The 19,160-nt window shown below is 49.1% G+C and overlaps 2 protein-coding genes across 2 annotated transcripts; both read right to left on the bottom strand.

Annotated features, from left to right (window-relative positions):
• Positions 1-81: 81 nt before the first annotated feature.
• On the bottom strand, positions 82-2,861 carry lmod3 (leiomodin 3 (fetal)). The gene is made up of 3 exons (XM_084480205.1): positions 2,437-2,861; positions 661-2,292; positions 82-415 (listed from the first exon to the last, which is right to left on the bottom strand). The coding sequence occupies exons 1-3, from the start codon at positions 2,722-2,724 to the stop codon at positions 362-364; spliced, it is 1,974 nt and encodes a 657-aa protein (XP_084336331.1). The 5' UTR covers positions 2,725-2,861; the 3' UTR covers positions 82-361.
• Positions 2,862-3,351: 490 nt separating this feature from the next.
• frmd4bb (FERM domain containing 4Bb) lies at positions 3,352-17,045 on the bottom strand (the record flags this gene model as incomplete). The annotated part of the gene is made up of 22 exons (XM_084480367.1): positions 3,352-4,235; positions 5,651-5,801; positions 6,383-7,203; positions 8,236-8,403; positions 8,690-8,837; positions 9,010-9,063; positions 10,117-10,345; positions 10,572-10,688; positions 10,931-11,064; positions 11,362-11,503; positions 11,604-11,742; positions 11,931-12,007; positions 13,956-14,042; positions 14,128-14,185; positions 14,549-14,614; positions 14,761-14,844; positions 15,703-15,725; positions 15,831-15,887; positions 16,178-16,262; positions 16,480-16,572; positions 16,663-16,757; positions 16,980-17,045. The coding sequence occupies 22 exons, from the start codon at positions 17,043-17,045 to the stop codon at positions 4,199-4,201; spliced, it is 2,931 nt and encodes a 976-aa protein (XP_084336493.1). The 3' UTR covers positions 3,352-4,198.
• Positions 17,046-19,160: the final 2,115 nt, after the last annotated feature.

Raw genomic sequence — 19,160 nt, 5'->3', positions numbered from 1 at the left:
TGAAAATAAAGAGTCTTCACAATTTAGTAATATATAGTATCAAGTCAGGATTTAAAGGTTTTCCTATCCTAGATACTATAGCCTAGTTATTCTACTTTTGTGTTGAATCTATATAACATTTCTTGTAATATTTCATATAGTATGTCAATTATAGTTTTGAATTCATTTTTATTCTTCAAAAAAGCAGTACGTTAAATATAACACAAGAACTCTAAAACAAATCAATAAACGGAAACAAGACAACACTCCTCTAACATGTTCCTCTTATGTGCAAGTCATCTCAACAGCTATTTCACAATCTATCGTCAGCACGGCCCTAAAGTTCAGACATGGTTAGCTTCTTTCATAGATTATGGACAATCTACAAGTCTAAGAGACTGGTTTGGCCTGACTCCAGCTCCTTCGGAAGAGGAACCTGTAAGCAAAGGGAAAGAATATAAGAACATGACATAGCAATCACTGCATCAAGGTTAAATAGGCAAATTGTAAAGCAAATATTATGATTACTGTGTAAACAAGGTGTTCAGATATGAGATGTCCAGATAGACTAGGCTAGATAGAGGTAGCTTGGTTATATTTTGTGTTATGTGTGTGATCTTTGGAGATTTGATCAGATCATCTAAAGAAATAACATGCGTTCACGTGCTTCCACACACTCACAGCTTTGAGATAGGCCACGTTGCTTTGTTTGATTTCACTCAGGAGGAGATCTCGCGGCGTCATCTGAACCATCGCTGGCTCTCTTCTCCGGGGAATGGGTTTCAAGGTCTTAATGACGTCCTTCAGATTAGCCCTCTCGTCTGCCATCACCTCGCTCTCTGTGGCACTCGCCCTGGTGGTCTTCCTCAGATGGAAGCTGGCTCTGTCTGCTCTCATCTCCTCCCTCGGGTCCAGGTCCAGAAAGGGGTCGCGTTTCTTGGGGGTCCTCCTCAAGTGGACGTCCTTTATAGGGTTCGCTGGTTCGCTGGCACTGGGGGGCTTTGGAATGCTGTTGGTGCTGTGGCTCTGTCTGGGCTGGTTTCGTGGTGGTTGTGTGGGTTGAGCGTCTGTCTGGCCGTTAGCTGAGAGCCCACTGCTCTGCCCTACAGACGGGGGGATAAGACCGTGACTCCGTAAGATCTCTAAGGAGGGTATGTAGCCCAGCATCTCCAACAAACCAGGGGGCAGGTTCAGGCTTTTCTCGTACATTTGCAATGCCTCCCTTTGTTCTTTGACCTGCAGCTGCTTCTGATCCTCCTTCCTCAGCTGTCTCTGGAGGTCCAGGTTCCTGGTGAGAAGGTTGGTCACCACCATCCTCGGCCCCGGCTGCTCAAAGTGGTAGCCCATCTTCAGCAGGGTGTTGTTGGCCTTCAGCAGGCGGGAAATCTCCATCTCGGCGTGGTGACCCAGCATGTGCCGTTGGTTGTGGAAGCGCAGCTCTGTGAGGGTCTCGTTGAACTGCAGGCAGCGGATGATGGCCACGATGCCCTTCCCCGTCACAAAGTTGGACTCGATGTTCAGTGTGACGATGCTGCGGTTCTCGCGGAGCATGTTGGCCAGGTTGAAGGCGATGTTCTCGTCCACGCCGGTGTTGGCGATGCTGAAGGTCTTCACGAAGCGGTTCTTCTTCAAGGCGTTGACGTATTCCAGCAGCATGACCTTGGGAATGTTTTCTATGTTGTTGAGGTTCACCTCAGTGATCGAGGGGTTGTTGTTACGCATCTTATCCAGGGTGGACTCCAGGTTGGTCTCGTTGCCCGAGGGCCTCGATGTCAGCTTTATGCCCCCGAGCGCAAGATTTGGGAGTTTCAGTTTGTTTATTTTCTTCGGTTCCTTTTCTGGTGGCTTTTGCCATGGTTCGTCCACTATCGGCTCATCTGGAAGTGGTTTTGTTTCTGGGTCTTTGACTGAGGTCGAGTCCACGGCCTCTTGGATTTCTCTAGTGCTTTGCTTTTGCTCAACAATGCTTTCACTCTCCTTCTCACTCCCCTTCTCCTCCACCTCATCTAATGGAGGATTCTCAACGGTACTGGGCTTACTGGGCTGGCTGTCTTCATTGTGCTTTGAAGCATCCAGATCATTTTGCTTATCGGTGCTCACAGGCGATTGCACCTCTTGGGTATCACTCCCAGAGGGAACCTGCTCTTCTTTCACTGCCTCCACAATCTCCTCGATGATCTCTTCTGTGACTGTTTCTTCTGCGACGCCGTTGACAGCCTCCTCTTCAATGACCACCTCTTCGTACACATATTCAACATCCTCGTCCGCCTTCTCTTCTTCCTCCTTCTTCACAGCCTCTTCCCTCAAGGTTTTCTGATAGAGACGACACATTTAAATAATTCACACTCGATGTCACACATTTAACGCAGTCTTGAAAGGATATCTGCCAACTTGGCGTTTCACTATGAATGTGTGACAAATGCTCATAGATATTAGAACATCACAGCGTTCCCTCACCTCACTGGGCAGCAGAGTGGCAGGCACCCGCTCCTCCTCCAGCATTCGTTTTGACTCCTTCTCCCAGTAGAGGTAATCCACCAGAGACCTGTGGTCAAACGACCCCGTGGGAGGCTTCTCCGTTTGGTCCTTCTGCCTCTGGCCCACGGGCACCCGGTCGTCGGGGGCGATGATAATGTCCATCTCACTCTGGAGCTCCCTCAGCTCCTCGGGCGACAGCATGGCCAGGAGCTCATCTTCGTCGATGTCCTCTTCGTTGAGCTCCTCTAAGTCTTTATCGGTCGACATGTTTGCTCTGAGTGCTTTTCCCGTGTAGATTGATATTGATATATATCTATATGAATATATATAAAAACCTAAGACTGGTTCTTTTCCCACCAAGAGGAGAGCCTCTCAGTTTGACTCTGACTGGTAAACCTCCTGGCCCGGCCTCATGAACATACTAAAATTAACCCCAGCATGGAAGGTATTTAAAGCACATTCGAGGATGGGGGGGGCAGACATACTAGCATTCTTTTTTCAGCTCCTTCTCTCAGCTGGTCTGGCCACCAGAAGGTTTCTGGATGGCAGTTGCTTTCGTTAGAGGGAGGTGTGTGATTGACAGGCGCAGGTGGCCAAAGGTCCAGGAGGGGCAACAGCCAGCACTGCACACTAAGCCCCGCCCTCTCAGATGATCTCTAAGATGAACCACAACAAACAGCAACAGCGGCTGAAGACTGAAGCCAGAGGAGGAAACGTGATGCGCCTGGAACCACATCACATCCGTTAGTCATGTAGCTCGTTAGGACTTTGATATATCGTTAAAATATTAATATGAATCAAACCTGAGTATCAATAGATTGATAAATAAATATAGAAATAATTTATACAAAAAAGGAAATGGCATCCAAGCACATGTCTCACACAACCATTTATTCATGTTCTCATTTCATTTGGAAAATATTTGACAGGTAATTATGTTTTTTCAACAAATGTAACTACACAGTGACTGTACAAAAAGTAACTTAGAGCTGGTTATGGTTTAGGGCAGTGATCTTCTACTTGTATAAAAAAGTCTGGATTTCCTATGAAAAACAGGTGTTCTCCACATGCATTCAAAAACACATTACAGTACTAACGAAGGCAAATGGGTCTATGAACTGTACTAACAAATACATTCTTATTTAATGTACCGAGAACATGATTAATAAATAAAAACACCATTGTAAGAAATCGATCACCTTTCTTTCCCAGTGACATTCATGAACATTTTCAACCCCCTTCTTTTTTTATTAAGATATGGATGAACGTTGTTTCAATGGATCACACTCGTGACATGACGCTGAAATGAGGATGCTTTGTGTAATGTGTCGGCCATCGCCAGACGCCAGTCGTCCGTATCGGTACAGCGGTCTGGCTGAATGTCCGCACCTTCACACTGTACACGAAGCATGGATGCACGGCGTACTCTGAAGACGCACAGAAACAGCGGTCGATGGCGGTACACTTGAGCAACGCCTTGGGTTCCTCCTCCAATCCAAGGCACGTGGGAAAGTTCAGAAAGTGTCAGTGATGAGTTTAGAGACGTCACGGAGCGATAAAGCAGTCGGGGGTACTTGCAGATGAAACGCAGACTCAACGTTGGGGCTATGGCAGCCGAGAGAGGTGTTCCTCCGACCATTAAATACACTTAGCTTAGACTTCCCCTTTAAGTGCTTACCAGTCACAGGGAGCGGGGGGGGGGGGGGGGGGGGTTTACTGGTGCCACTGTTTGGTTCTTTCTTCAGCTGAGGCTCATGTAGCTTCCACCCAATTGACACCTGGAAGAAGAAAAAGAAGAAGAAGCTGACAAGTCAATTGGCTGGAATTGGTCTTCCTGGAGTAAAAGACATTCATTCATGAGGTTTGAAAATGGACATGAAGATGAAGGGAAGATAACTTATGTGAAGGAGTCCAATGGAGTTATACGGTATATACATAACTAAGTGATACTGCACTCTGATATTATGGAAATATACAATAGAATATTAATAGATAGCAATAGAAAACAAACACAATGATGACGGCCTATATGTTTTTTGATTGCCAACTCAAATTCAAAACATGAAATATTTAAACCATGTATGGATTTATTACAATGAATAAGTATCTAATGATAAGTATAACAAAGTATGTCCTTGGCTTTTCTACACTGCTTAGCAGCTCAACGAAATGAGTGGTAAACACATTTTTAGCACAAGGCAAAAAGAAAACACACAAACACAAACACACACACAACAACAAAGGAATTGCCGCCGCGGGCGATGTTGCAAATCAGGCGATGGCGGCAAATCAGAGAATGAAAAGAATGAAGGTTCATTGGATCGGGGGAAAGGGCGAACGGCGGGGGATGCAGAACGTCAGGACAATCACAGGATAATGAGGACGGAGGAGTCGGAGGCGCTCCGATGTGGAGGAGGGGGGGCGGGGCCTCGTGACCTCACCATTAAGCGGCACCGCCGCCGGACGGCCGCTGCTCTGAACTAGCGGCCTCAGCGCCAGTCGCCGCGGCGGCCGGCTCTGATTGGTCAGACACTGTGTCAGACTTTGACACCTTGCTTTCAGGGGAACATCTGCACACGCACACGGGGTGTCGAGGGAAAGGTCAGGGAGGTGCGGCGGCGCGCGGGGAAAGAGAGAGGCAGGGGAACATAGCAGGGAGGGTTATTAGCGTCAGAGCGTTTGGCTTCGGAGGGCCGGAGGTATTGATATGTTTTCATCTAGCAGCTCAGAGTGGAAAGGAAAACATAGCCAGGCATCAAGACAAGACTGTTTCTAGGCAACACAGGGAAAACATTATTATCAGTCAATCTGTTCTTTTGCTTTATAGTAGCACAACTGATAGTTCCTTCTTAATCCACAGAGGAAAACTGATGAAAAAGAGAGAATCAGGGAGAGAGAGAGGGCTTGGCAGCAGGGAGCAGTTCTGGGAACTAATCACCAAAGAGCTCCACTCGTGATACTAGCATGCATCACCACGGAAAGTCGTTAAGCAATCCAAATAAACCCGTCCCTGCACTACTGGTGTGGTGGACGACCAGTATCGACCAGCGATGACTCACTGGTGCCTTCCTCTCCCAATTACCCACACCATGACTCATAAACTCCGTCGACATGTTTTCCCCCCTGGTATCTCTGTTGGGGGGGGGAGAGAGAGAGAGACCCCGGGAGTACCTGCACTGCACCAGGCCCTCACCTGTTGTTGTGTGTGGGGCTGCGGCTGTAGGGCCCGCCGGGAGCCGCCCCCGCTGGCTGCTGCTGGTACTGCGCCCGGTCGGCGGCGTCGAAGTCCGTCAGGCCCACCGCCAGGTGGTTGCGCCAGGCCCCCGTGCTGGTCGCCGAGGACACTGTGGGGGGAGGGGGGGGGGGGGGAGCAGAGACACAGGGTCAGCAAGACGCCGCGAGCATGCACCGCTGGTTGTTGTTTGTTGTTGAAAAACAACAAGTCTTCTCCAGTGTCAGCTATTGGCTTGTACCGTCTTGCCAAACAGGTCGTTATAGTTCAAACAGGTCCAACGTGTCACCATGGCGATGTGTTATTACGGTACAGTGAGCGAGAACAAACTGAACAGACATTTAAATTGTGTTGTGTTATGCGATGCGGCTGTGCTCTGAGGCTATGTTATGCTACCTTAGGCTATGTTGTGTAATGCTAGGCCAGGGCGTGTTTTGAGAGTCATTATAGAGTCATTATCATGTTATCCCATGTTATGCTATGTTAATGTAATGTTATGCTATGTTAGGTTAATGTTATGTTACGCTATGCCATGGCGTGTTTTGCGACGTGATCATTACACAGGCCCTGTACATAGCATGTCATCCCATGTTACGTTAATGTCATGTTATGCCACGTTAATGTCATGTTATGCTACGTTAACGCCATGGTATGTTTTTTGTTGCTATGCGGATGCCATTCCCCGGGCCTCACCGGAGGAGTACGAGTTGGTGCGGCTGGAGTGGCTGAAGGGCGCCGGCAGCGTCTGGTAGCCCAGGCTGAGCTGGGAGCCCGCGTCGTAGTCGAAGGGCCCGCGGCCGGGCTCCTTCTGGGCGCCGCTGCGGTGGAACCAGCCCCTCAGGTGCTCCGCCACCAGGGCCTTCTGCATGCTCTTGGCCAGCAGCTCGTTGCGGGGCCCCGTGCGGCTGCGCGGCGGCCTCATGGTGGCGTAGGGGTTCTGCGACAGGCCGTCGCTGCGGTCGCTGTAGTGGCGGTACCTCTCGTGGCCGTGGTAGCCGTTGACCTGGTAGGAGGGGTTGACGTTGTAGTGGCCCTCCACCTCGCTCTCGTACACGTACGCCCCGTTGGCGTAGGGCTCGGCGTCGGGCCCCGGGTAGCCGGCCCCGTAGAAGGCGTCGGCCGCGTAGTGCGCCGGGGACTCGTAGCCGTAGCCGCCGCCACCGCCGCAGCCGCCGCCGCCACCGCCGCCGCCGCCGTTGCCCGAGTGGTGCGGCACCAGGTTGGGCATGCTGCCGCTGTTGCCGTACACCTCCACCCGCCGGTGGAGCCGGTGCAGCTGCGGCGTGCGGCGGGAGTCCAGGGTGCAGTAGTGGGGCGCGGCGACGGAGGCGCAGTAGTCCAGGCTGGACTGGCTGGCGTACGAGGAGCAGTCCTCCAGGGCCTCCGTGCTGGCGCTGCGGTGGGCCGGCGACAGCGTGAACACGGGCTTCTCCGTCTCGGGGTCCTTGCGGGGCCGCGGCTGGGACTCCAGGCTGCCGCTGCGGTGCCGGAAGCTCTGGGTGGAGCCGCCCGTCCTGCGCGTCACACGCACGCACGCACGCGCACACACACATGCACACACACACACGCACACGCACGCGCGTTAGTCACGTTAGTCGCTGCTTAAACTACTAGAAAGGTATACAGCTTGTTAGTGAAATCTAAAAGGGGGACGTGTTGGGAGAGAGGGACGTGTGATAAGTGATTAGTTAGGGTGGGATTGAAGAGGGGCAAATTAATAAAAAATAGAAAGTGAAAGACCTCCCACAAGCGTTTGTGGGCGGTCCACCTACATGTGCTAATCAGTAGGGCTGTCAAAATTGCTCAAAAATGACGTTTGAATATTCGCTCTAAAAAAGTTAAGTCAATAACAGGACAAACTAATACAATGATACATAACTACTTGTATAGGTAGTTTATTTAAGTGTAAACATATTTGACGTAAACATAAATAAAACATTTTTAAAAAGTTAATTAACTAATGGCCAAGACCGCAGACCTCGCTCTCGCTCGCTCACTCGCTCTCTTTTTCTCTCTCTCTCTCTCTCGCTCCCCCTCACTCTCTCTGCGCATACTGGTTTAAATAAACAACAACAATAAACAAATACTGAGTGCTGATCAAGAGTTTTGCGCAAGCAATTTAAGGTCCTGACTCTTGTCCCAAATATGGCAGGCTTCATTCAGTGATTCAGTGATTCATTCATGATTCATTCATTCACTGGTGTGTGTTTTTACACATTCGAATATTAATTTTCACCTTTGAATGTTTTTTTTTTTTTAACTATTCGACTATATATTCGAATTTAGAATATTCGTTGACAGCCCTACTAATCAGTGAAAGTATGCAACACGTAATTGAGGTCAGCTGAAACACTTGGCAGAACTTTTGGATCCTGAATCTGGCAGGACTTTCTAAATTGTCGGACTAGCCCCACCTCTGGGCTTGTCGGGGAGAGAGTGAGAGAGAGAGAGAGAGAGAGAGAGAGAGAGAGAGAGAGAGGGGGGGGGGGGGGGGGGGTTCCACGGCAGCAGAGAGGGGTTCAGAGCATGGGGGGGGTGAATCACACCTGAGCTGACTGCTGCTGTAGGCATTGCGGGTCATGACAGGGGTGGGCGGCATGCTACGTGGGTCTCTGGCAGGCCTGGGGAGGGTTTTGTAGGGGCTGCTGCCACTGGAGGAGACCTCCCTCTGACCCTGGTAGTGCTGGGAAGGCTCCTGGCCTTCGTAAGCTAGCCTGCAAAGAAAACCGTGTGTGAAGACGAACGACGCATGCAGGGATCCGGCCCCAAAAGGAACGAAAAATATCTTGTGCAAACATGTCACTGCAAACATCACGTGGCTGCAGCTGAACGCCAGCAGGACACGGCGGCCCGCATCGCGAGCGCAGCGGGGCGATAAAAGCTGCAGGACGGGTTTTCCTCTGATGTGAGCCCTGGGGCGGGGGAGGGGGCCGAGGGAGGCTGAGGGAGGAGCGCTGGCAGGGGGGGCGGGGGCAGGAGGGCGGCGGCGGCGAGGCCTACCTGCTGAGGTTCTTCTGGTGGTGGTTGTCCCTGGAGGACGCCTGTCTGTCCGCCTCGTACTCGGCGCCCAGAGAGCGCAGGGGGCTGAGCTGAGGGGAGCCCTGCACGGAGCGGGAGCGGGGCCGCTGGCTGGAGCTGTCTGAGTCGTCTGGGGGGGGGGGGGAACAGACGCACGCATACACGGGGTTAGAGGGAGGCCGCTGGGGGGGGGGAACACATGAGCGCTCAAGATGGAAGTGCGTGGGATCCGTGGGGAGACTTGGCGTGACTCATTGGGTTCCAGCGGACGTGGCTGCTCGGGTTCCACGTGGTTCACTCACCGTCGTCCAGGGGCAGGCTGGAGAGGGAGCTGCAGTCCGAGCGCACGAGTTCATCTGGGGAGGTCCGGGACATTAGTGACTTAGTTAGTAGTTAAGTAGTTAACAACATGTAATCAATCTAAATCTAAATCTAATCTAAAGTTGATTTGACCATGATTATCATATTAAGCAGGTTTAGTATAGTAAAAACAAAATGTTAATAGTTAATTTGACCATGAATGTAAGAAAGCAGATTTTACCATGAAAACGACATTAAAGGGGTAGTTCAGGATTTTGGACATCGGATCTCATTTCCAGTGTGTTAAGTGAGCCAGTGTGTTATTTATCATTGGAGACCGTTTTCAACACTTTTCATTCAGTCCTTCTAGTTGCAGAAATCGCTGGTGCTAGGCTAGCGCAAGTCGAGGGGAACTGCTAGCCTGCCAATAAAAACGGTTTTACCCACTCCAAAGTACACCCGAGGCAAACCAATTATAATGCCTGACTATCGATGTAAATGTGTTGAAATGTGTTGATAATATTAGAAATAAAACTATCCTTGTATCGCAATGATCACATTACATTTTGGGGGACTACTTTCTCAGCAGCGGCGGAATTTCATTTTGCTCCGGTGTAGCAACCAATTCACTACAGCAGAAGGTAAACAGAGAAGCGCACTCCAGGTAATATCAGTCCGCCGCTGCCGTAGCTTGCTTCCAACTACAGGGATTATAAACTAAATGCAATGCGATGCAAGGGTAAGTTTATTTCTAACATTATTCTATCAACACAGACATTTACATCGATGGTCTGGTGTTATAATTGGTTTGCCTCGGGTGTACTTTGGAGTGGGTAAAACTGTTTTTATTGGCAGGCTAGCAGTTCCCCTCGACTTGCGCTAGCCTAGCACCAGCGATTTCTGCAACTAGAAGGACTGAATGAAAAGTGTTGAAAACGGTCTCCAGTGATAAATAACACACTGGCTCACTTGGAAATGAGGTCCGATGTCCAAAATCCTGAACTACCCCTTTAATCAGATTTGACAATGGATACAAAATCAGGCAGATTTTCACCATGATTATGAAATGAAGCGGATTGACTGAAATGAATGAAATAACGGCGTCTCACCTGCGATGATGAGCGAGGCCCTCTGCGTGGGCTTCTTCCCCTTCTTGATCCGGTACTGGTTCATCTCGTCCTCCACCTGCTGCAGCTTGTGCATGGCGTCCAGACAGTTCCTCCTCCGCTTCTTCTTCACCGTCTTGCACAGCTCCGCCTCGTTGGCCAGCTTCTTGGCCGCCTCCACAATCTTCCGCTGCAGGGCGAATCGGCTCTCCAGGTTCCTCAGATACGGGTCCTGTGGGGGGGGTCACCCAGGGGGCGAGAGGAAGCGGGCAGGAGGTCAAACATGCAACGGATGTCATGGAAATGATCTTGTTGAAAATCAAAAATACATCTTGATTCATCTTGTTTCCATGGGGAAGCCGAGGTCATTATGAAACCGTTAACTAAGGAAACGGGGGACTGAGTCACGCTTGCTGTGGCAGAATTTCCCGCACGGCGTGACGCTCCTCGTGACAAACCTCGTTGTAGGGGAAGAGGTCGTCCAGCTTGAAGGCGGTGCCCACGCGGCGTCTGATCTGCGGCGGTCTCTCGCCGGCGGACAGGGGGTACTCTTTTGGCAGCTTGCCCGTGAGCTCCTGCGATCACAAGCAACCACAACAACAGCAACAAATACAATCAATAATCAACCCCGATCGAGTCTGGTGAGAAGAATCAGAAAGGACAGAAACTAAACAATGGTCTGAAATAGTGGTTTGTGACGGAATCTGACAGCATGGAAGAAGGGATTTGTTTGCGCGTGTGCTGGTGCTCTGAAGGCCTGCCAGCTCTTCCTGGCATGCCCAGAACAGAAGGGGCAGCACAGCGTGTGTCTCCTCACCGCCTCCCTCAGACAGATCTTCCTCAGCTCCTTGGTCTTCTTGGCCAGCACGTCCTGGATCTCCTGCTCCTTCTTCCTCAGCTCCGAGATTTTCTCCCGCTTCTGCTCCTCGCTCGCCTCCGAGTCGGCCGAACCTGTCGCCACATTGAACAGTTTGACCTTTCTGATCGTTGTCATGATGCAAAGCAACGAGAGTCTGTTGGTGTTGTTGTGTTTGGTGTGGCTATTGTTACATCAAAAAAGACATATGTTCATTGCAGTCTTTGCATACTCATGATGCCTTTACATATCAGGTTCATATTCACATGAGGAATTATATTTAAATAAATACAATTGTGCGTTCATTAAGTGGTTCAAAATAGCTTTGTTTTTCGTCATTGTTACTTAAAAGGAGGTGTGATGTGGTGAATAAGAGCATGATGAAGCCCTACCAGTAGACACCAGGCTGCCATTGCTGGCCATTATGTGATTATTCTTCAGCCCTGTGTCTCCTAATCTGCTTATCTTCGACCCTCCTTGCTCGGTGAGATCCATAGCGATTTCCTCCAAACTCTTCGCAGAGCCTATCTTGCCCTAAAGACATGAAGAATCCACCGTGAGAGAATTAGCTTTGCGGACACGTAATCACGTAATCCATACTCTTACTGGAAACCAAAAAATCACTGATACTTACTTTGCTCTGCTTCCTATCCAGGTAGAACTGATGCTGGCTGATGGCCATCACCCAAATGGTCTTAATCAGAGAATGGCTGGCGTACCATGTGTGGATGAGCAGCCCGGTCTGCCCGAAGGTACGCTTAGTCACCGCTCTCCTGTTCGCACGAGAGACATTCCCAAAACAGGCTCCATTAAACGGGCGTGACTATTCAAAGGGAAAGTTATGAATACATGATCGTTAACCGTCAACATGCTGATGGTGTGAAACGCTCGCTATATACACACAACAAAACCAGTTTAAAGAGAAACTGTTTAAAGGTCCAGATCAGCTCAATGCACTCACCGGTGTGGGTCGTTGACCTCTACGGCAAATTTCTTTTCCCGGAAATAAAGGTTTTCCAGCTGCTTCCACTGGTATAGCTGGGTAGAGGTGAAGGACGAATAACAATATTACATTTAATGGGGGCATTCATTTGTTTACTTTGGAGACCAATCTTTAGGCACCACTTTTTGGGCTTTCAGATTACTGTAGCTACATACGATTACCACTGGTTTACACAGTGGATTTCCTGCTAAATCACTATATCATATTCCTATAATATCAAGTATGCCATTAAACAGACACCAGTACCACAAGTACCACTCTTTATTTGTTCAGCTTGTTTTGAAGTTACATAACAGCAGACAGTATGAGTTACCGTCTGGCTGCCTTATTACAGCCTGCAGCCCCCAGCCCTGTAACGCCATGTCTATAATAATGCAGGTGTTGCTGTTCAACAGACTCAAATCCCACAAGCAGACATCTCAGGACTCATCACAATATGAAGCATTCTTTCCATCCCCTCCTCCTCCTGCTGCTGATGCTATCTGCGCAGGTGCTCAGTGGCGGAGATATATACGCACCAGCTATTTTAGCCAGTGACTCATGTTCATGTCTGGTCGAGGTCGACAAAGGGAAAGGTATAGACCCACGATGAACCGACACGCTGCCAAGACGTGAGCAGGCAAACAGCTCAGCGGTAATATGTGGTTTCATGGGAAGACGCCATTACGCCTCAGGCAATCCTTTTCACACAAGCATTATACTGCCGACATGCTGGGACAATCATGTAGTCCTGATGGATTAACGGTGGAGAAGATGAACACACATTGAAACAAGGCGTCCCTGTCAATCGTTTCTCTCTGCCAAATGTCACTTTTATGATTCATAACACTGGACATCTAGCCTTTGGCACCGCCTACACAGTAGTACACATAAACACTCGTCGCAAAGAAACATCCAACAACATCAAAATGAACTTTCCTGAAACTTTCCCAAAAAGTGAACTACTTTTGTCTCCATGGTGACGGTCAACATGGAGACGTAACAACGGTGAACTCTCGGCCTTACCGGCGGACGTCGGGAGGAGAGGACGTGTCTCTGGGCCGCGCTGTCTCGTAATCCCTCTCTGCAGAGCGCTCTGATAAAAACGACTACACTTAGTGGTAGTGCGCTGTCTCTCTCGATCAGCTCCCAACTTGTCTACTCAGGTATTCTCCCCAGTTAGGCAACACCCATATCCTGCCTCCCCATCCAATTGACATCACCATTCACCCCCCCCTCGTGCGCATGTCCTCCTCAACAAGCTGTTGCTCAAGGAACAAGTCTTGCACAAGACCAGCAGACCACACTGAAAGGAGGATGTGCTGCGTGCTTCGGGACAGAGATGATGTCAGTGCGTCTGATGGTGCATTAAATCTTCACATGCCATATCAGAGCCTATTGGTTCCTACATGTGTACGCTGTGTGCTATTTGACCAGCCCCATTGCTGAGGGATCAATCCCGTGGTGTTACGGGTGTCACTCCCCTGTGTCCACACATGATAAAACAACACATGGGAACCAGAAGAGCCGGTCCACCCCTCCTCCTGTGTGTGCGTGTGTGTGTTTCTGAAGCACGTGGGACCCGGTGTTCAGCCGTGTCCGCCCAGCTCCAGATTGAGGGCAGAATAGGGGGAATAGGCAGAATAATGATTACAGGACTCCTGCTGTCACACGTCATGCTGATTGCTCTGAGGAGGACGTGGCGTGCTCGGGAACATTGTTTTTCTGGGAATTCATGTCTGGCCTAGTCTGACCCAGATGCGTTTAGAAGCCCATCCCTACCCCTGCCATGTGGAAGGAATGATGAATGTATCACAGCGCTGTTGAATCATAACGCTGTGTGCAGTACGTACATCTCTGGCTGTGCTCTGATGATTGCATTGTCTGACAATGCATTGCATTGCATTGTCTGAGGCCACTGTCACAAATTAGGTCAGATGTACTTATTAAGGGATAAAGTACACTTGAGAAGCAACAATGCAGAAGTTATTAATTATTAATTACCTTTCTTGGTTTTAATTTATCCTGCAAATCATATTGCCCAATTCCTTTGTAGCTGATTCCGAGCCACCATGGCATTCCTTGCTTGTCCTGGAAGGCAACATAACAATTGGTTGAATTGTTTCCTGCTGCAATAACTATCAATTCCCCTGAACAAAGACAGAAGACCACTCACCTTCACTTCATAATAATGGACGCCGTATGTGGGCAGGGATTCCACCAACGTCAAGTACCTGAAAATAACCACACTTCTTAGGTCAGAGCCAGTGGCAGATGTTTCAAACAACAGATATCTCAAAGATACTGCCTCGCTGCCATGAATCAGAGGGACTCGGTAAGCAAGCAACACCCTCCAGTGCATTATTGATTTCCATCAGTGTAGGAGAAAATGACACACGTAGCAGACAAGGGAAGAGAGACAGAGAGAGAGAGACAGAGAGAGAGAGACAGAGAGAGAGAGACAGAGAGAGCGATCGAGAGTGAAGAAGCAAAAGGGGAATGATTCATGAAGTTGCCGCAGCAATAACCTCCTTATCTGATGACTTGTGGTTAGCAAGCCCTCGCGAGCGGAGCCATTGTTTCTCTCTGCTACTCACCGCACTATGGCCTGTCCCCTGGAGAGTCCCTTCAGCTGTTTGTAGTGCTCGATCACCCTGTCCTCACTGCAACGCCACATCGACACGCCACTTCTTAACCTCAGCACCATCATTAATAGCCCAGCGCTAAGGGTCGGGCGCTGTTTAAATTCCTCATGCACGCTTGACAATTGCATTTACATTGACGCTCAGTTCCTTCCGTGCAAACCTACCAGTATGCAAGGGACGGATGTTCTTTCAGCACTTTGGTGGGCAGGACGGGAAGCTTCTTCAGGTCTGCTCTCGTGTTCTCGTCACTGAGAAACAAAGGCACAAAGAGCGGATGAGAACCGACCAGCTAACGCCTCTGTGTTAACACTGTGAGGACAGTAGAAGCGCGGGTCGTCATGTCGAGGTGGGCTGGTTGCAGCCTTCTGCTGGTCTCTGTGTTTCGTGTCATAGAAAATGTACTAAATCCTCATTCAATTCAATTCAATTCAATTGTATTAGTATAGCCCTTAATCACAGGTACATTCTCAAAGGCTTAACAGGCCATGTATTGATGAGACCTCCCTGCCCCTAGCCCCCCAGAGAGGACAAGAATAGAGGGAGGTTTTTCCCTCCCTCGTGTCTGGGGCGTGGGCGAATGCTGAAGCCACACAGGCCCCTCCTCCGAGCACCCGCCCATCCTCAAGGACCCTCAGCACCCCCTAGAGCCATCGAGTGCTTGGGCTACTTGATCACACGCAAAGCCTCCCCACTACAACCAGCCATCTCCCCATAGTGCTGGAGGAAGAGACAGATGGCCCCCGCACCATAATCCATGGTAGTCCACTCAGACTCCTTAGCGCCGTGTCCCAAGGAACGCTGTGTTCAACATCCACGTAGCTCTTCCCCGCTCCAACACATACAGTGTCTACCCCTCTCCCCTCTGGCTTCTATCAGCAGTGTGAACCACTAGGCAGGATGGTGTAATCAGCCCGGCACTTCGATGTGAAGCGTAAAAGACCTCAATTCCGACACACAACATTGGTATTGATTCTTGCTAGTCCGCCCTGCCTCTCTTTGGTGAAACACATGGATTATTATTGGATGTTTTTTACCTACACCTAAAGGCTTGTTATTCACACAAATCCTGCAGCAGTAAAAGCGGGCATCAGATTGAATGTCCTTACCTTGTGTAGTCTCCTTTGGCCTCCTAGCAGCAATAAGAAAAACACACATGGCTTTATTACATGTTCTCACGGTCAACATGGCAGCGTGTTAATGTGTTGTGTGTGTGACGGCTGTTAAAGGCACTAACCTGCAGAGCACTCGCGGCTAATCTGAAGACGTTCTCGCTCTCCACCTCGATAATCCCCTGGGGGAGATGAGAATAACCGATGGAATTGAATACAGCCCAGAATAATGTGTTTAATGTTCCATGGGATATATGAATGCCGCTCTGTAACCCGATGCACACTCAACATACACACTCTGGAGCCGTGCAGAACTAAATGAGCCCACAGTCCTAAACCAACAGGAGAATAACACTGCCCTGCAGTCATTTTCTGGCCCAGGGCGAGGGATATGGATTTGATATGAGAAAATGGAGAAGGTGATTCATCAGTGCACTCTCTCTCACTCTCTGGGTGTCTGAGAAACACTCACCTGGTAGACGGCATACTTGGCGTTCAGGTAGAATAACTCCACAGTAATGATGTCCTTGAGCTGGGAGATGCTCTCCACATAAAACCTAGGGTGGTGAACGGAGGGAAACGAGATGAGCTTTTTCTTTATGACAAAACCGAGATGATCCGATATAGGTTATGCATAACAGCAGGGGGGAACAACCGAGGGCATGGGGGGGGGGCATGGCTTGGATTCGCACCACAGTGGGTGGCGGCTCAAGGCTGCTCCCTGCTGGAGGGCATCGGCTCAGCAGAGCAAGGAGGAAGGGGAAGTTGAGTTACCTGACCAGGAACTTGAGGGAGATGGTCCCGCTCTTCTTGGAGAAGTCGTGCTCCAGGACTCTGCGGTCCATCTGCAGCCACTTGCACTGGCCACTGCAAGAGGTCAGCGTCAGGCCGTCAGCGGACAGTGTGTGTGTTAACGAAACCGTGATTCAAAGGTCAATATTGTAGCTTTAAACATACTTGTCGTCGACAAACGTGAGTCCAAAGTATTCCTTCTCTTTGAGGTTGAAATGGGAGGACACCAAATCAAGGAGCTCCCTTGACAGTAGTTTAGGCTGTGAAATATAATTTATTGTTAGTTACATGAATAGAAAACTGCAATTTAGTTATGGATCACCCATCCTAGCTTTTTGAATGGATGAAGGGAAAGTTAGCTTTATAAAACACAAAATGTAAATTAAATGAGCAAGGTTTTAAGTTAACCAATATCACTTTGCAGTACGACTTTAAATGAATTACTAAGCAGCAAATGTGTTAAGCAACTCGAAACTGAATACCTGAACCAGCAGCTCTAACTTCCTGTCATCCAGAAGATGCACCTGGCACAGTCTACCCTCCGTCATCTGAAGGTTAAGAGACACAGAGAAACAGAGAGAGAGAGAGAGAGAGAGAGAGAGAGAAGGTGATTTATGAAGTCATGGCAAATAACAAAGTATAATCTCCTTTATCTGGTATCTGATAACTGGTGGCTAGACAAGCAGCTGTGATGTAATGAATGTTCTTCACGGAGCGGGAGGTGGATAGACACGGAGCCAGGTAGAAGGCTGACATGCAGACAGTATATAAATACATAATGCAGAGAATGGCAGGAGGATTCTTGAAATCCGGTCTTCAATGGGTTTCCTTCAATTAGGTAGAAACAAATATGGATGAGGCATTTGGTTGTGAATTGCTATTTTTGACTTCAAAGGAGACTTTTGCCTAATACTTTGACAACCTCATATGGGAAGCCTTTTGTAGCCATCGCTGATGACAAGGAACGCATTGTGAAAAGGATTTTTCACTATGGTAACCACAACAAGGATTTGCCGTGCTGCAATTTATGTAATTTGAGTACTTTCTACTAACCCATTTGACTTTAACTGAATCATAATATTTCCAAACAATCCTCCACCCAGTTAGCCCATTCTCCTTAAAGTGTAAACAGATCATACACATAAGAGAGTGCACAACAAGGGACAACTTTGCATTGTGTTAGCTGCCTAAGCAAACCTCCAGTCAAAGCCAACAAAAACCTTCTCAATACACCTCCACGGGACATTATGGCTGGCCTAGAAGCCCAGTGTTCCACAGCGCCACGTGAGACGTAGTGGGCTGGTGAAAACGACAGAAACAGGGTAACCAGGTCAACATCACAAGCAGCTCACCAACCGCTCAAGGAACCTCCGACCGGGCTTTTAAAATGTGACAGAATCGGGCCGGTCTCCACATCTGAGGGCCTGGTGGTAGTGGAGCAGCTGCCGTACCGAGAAGAGCCCTCCAGAGGAAGGCCAGGTGTAGACGCACCCCTGGCCAGGCATCACAGCATCCTCTCCTCTCCTTTTCAGAGACTCTTGTTAAATCACAGAGCAACGGTGAGCCGAGGCACCATGCCATCTGAGCTGCCAGGAGCCCTTAGCCGGGGGCCCCAGCCAGGGGCCAAGTGACCCTCGTAGAGTCGTATGAACGGGCGAGGGAAGACTATGCTGGACTCTACACGATCTTTCACAAACTGGGAATTACTGCCCATCCTAAGCCTCAGCAGACTTGACAGCAAAGGAAACAGAGGTGAATGATAATGCCTCGGACCTAAAACATCCTTTATGACATCTTGATTATGTAGTGCATTGTCGTTTCAACCTTGATGGTACGAGCTTGGTTGTAAATTTCGAAAAAAAAATCCAGGAATAACTCCTGCTTGAATAAGTTCCCTCCTAGTAAAAGTTTGCACATCAATAATTCCTTCCCTCAAAATGAATTCAATATTTGCTTGGGCACAAAGGGAAGTGGCTGTGTTACATTTATAGAGTGCTGGACAGGATCTGCCAGCAGGCAGGGGGGGGGGCAGAGCAGGGGGGGGAGGGTTCAGGGGAAGATAGTTAGCGTTTTTCCAACACATAAATCTAAAAATAGCAATAAGGTAGCGAAGGAAAGGCCTGGATTACTTTAATGACTAGTATTAAAACCAATATGGCGTGGGCGGGTGTTTGAGATAAGGCGTGGCCGAGGACACCTAAACCATATATCATCATGATGTGGTCATCTCTACAGGATGTGCCATCTTGCTATTTTTAACTCTGTGGAAAACAGACCTGGGTAAATTTGTGTTCATATAATTAGCGACTGTGTTATTAACATTACTGAGTAAACACTCCGCATGACGAATAGTGACCGTACTCATTCACCGAGTGGATAACATTTTTATCTTAAAAAACAAAGGAAGAAAGATGAGTAGGAGTCCCGGCTTGAGTGTTATGCTCAGCAGACACGGCTGCTTAGTCAACCCAACTAAGCCCATTCAGCGTCCATAAAAGACCAGTCATGGGCCCATGGGGGTTAACACACGCATTAAACATTCACAGACACAAAAAGCAGCGGGGAGAGATGAAAGAAATGTCAGTCTTTGTGATGGTCTCTCTAGAGACCGGACAGACAACGTGGGGAGACCCCTCGCCGCGGGGAGTGGGTTATGGGCATGG

This window comes from Micromesistius poutassou, assembly GCF_964030765.1.
Source record: "Micromesistius poutassou genome assembly, chromosome: 15".
NCBI classification, from domain to species: domain Eukaryota; kingdom Metazoa; phylum Chordata; class Actinopteri; order Gadiformes; family Gadidae; genus Micromesistius; species Micromesistius poutassou.
This window is presented reverse-complemented; position numbering and strand designations above follow the sequence as displayed.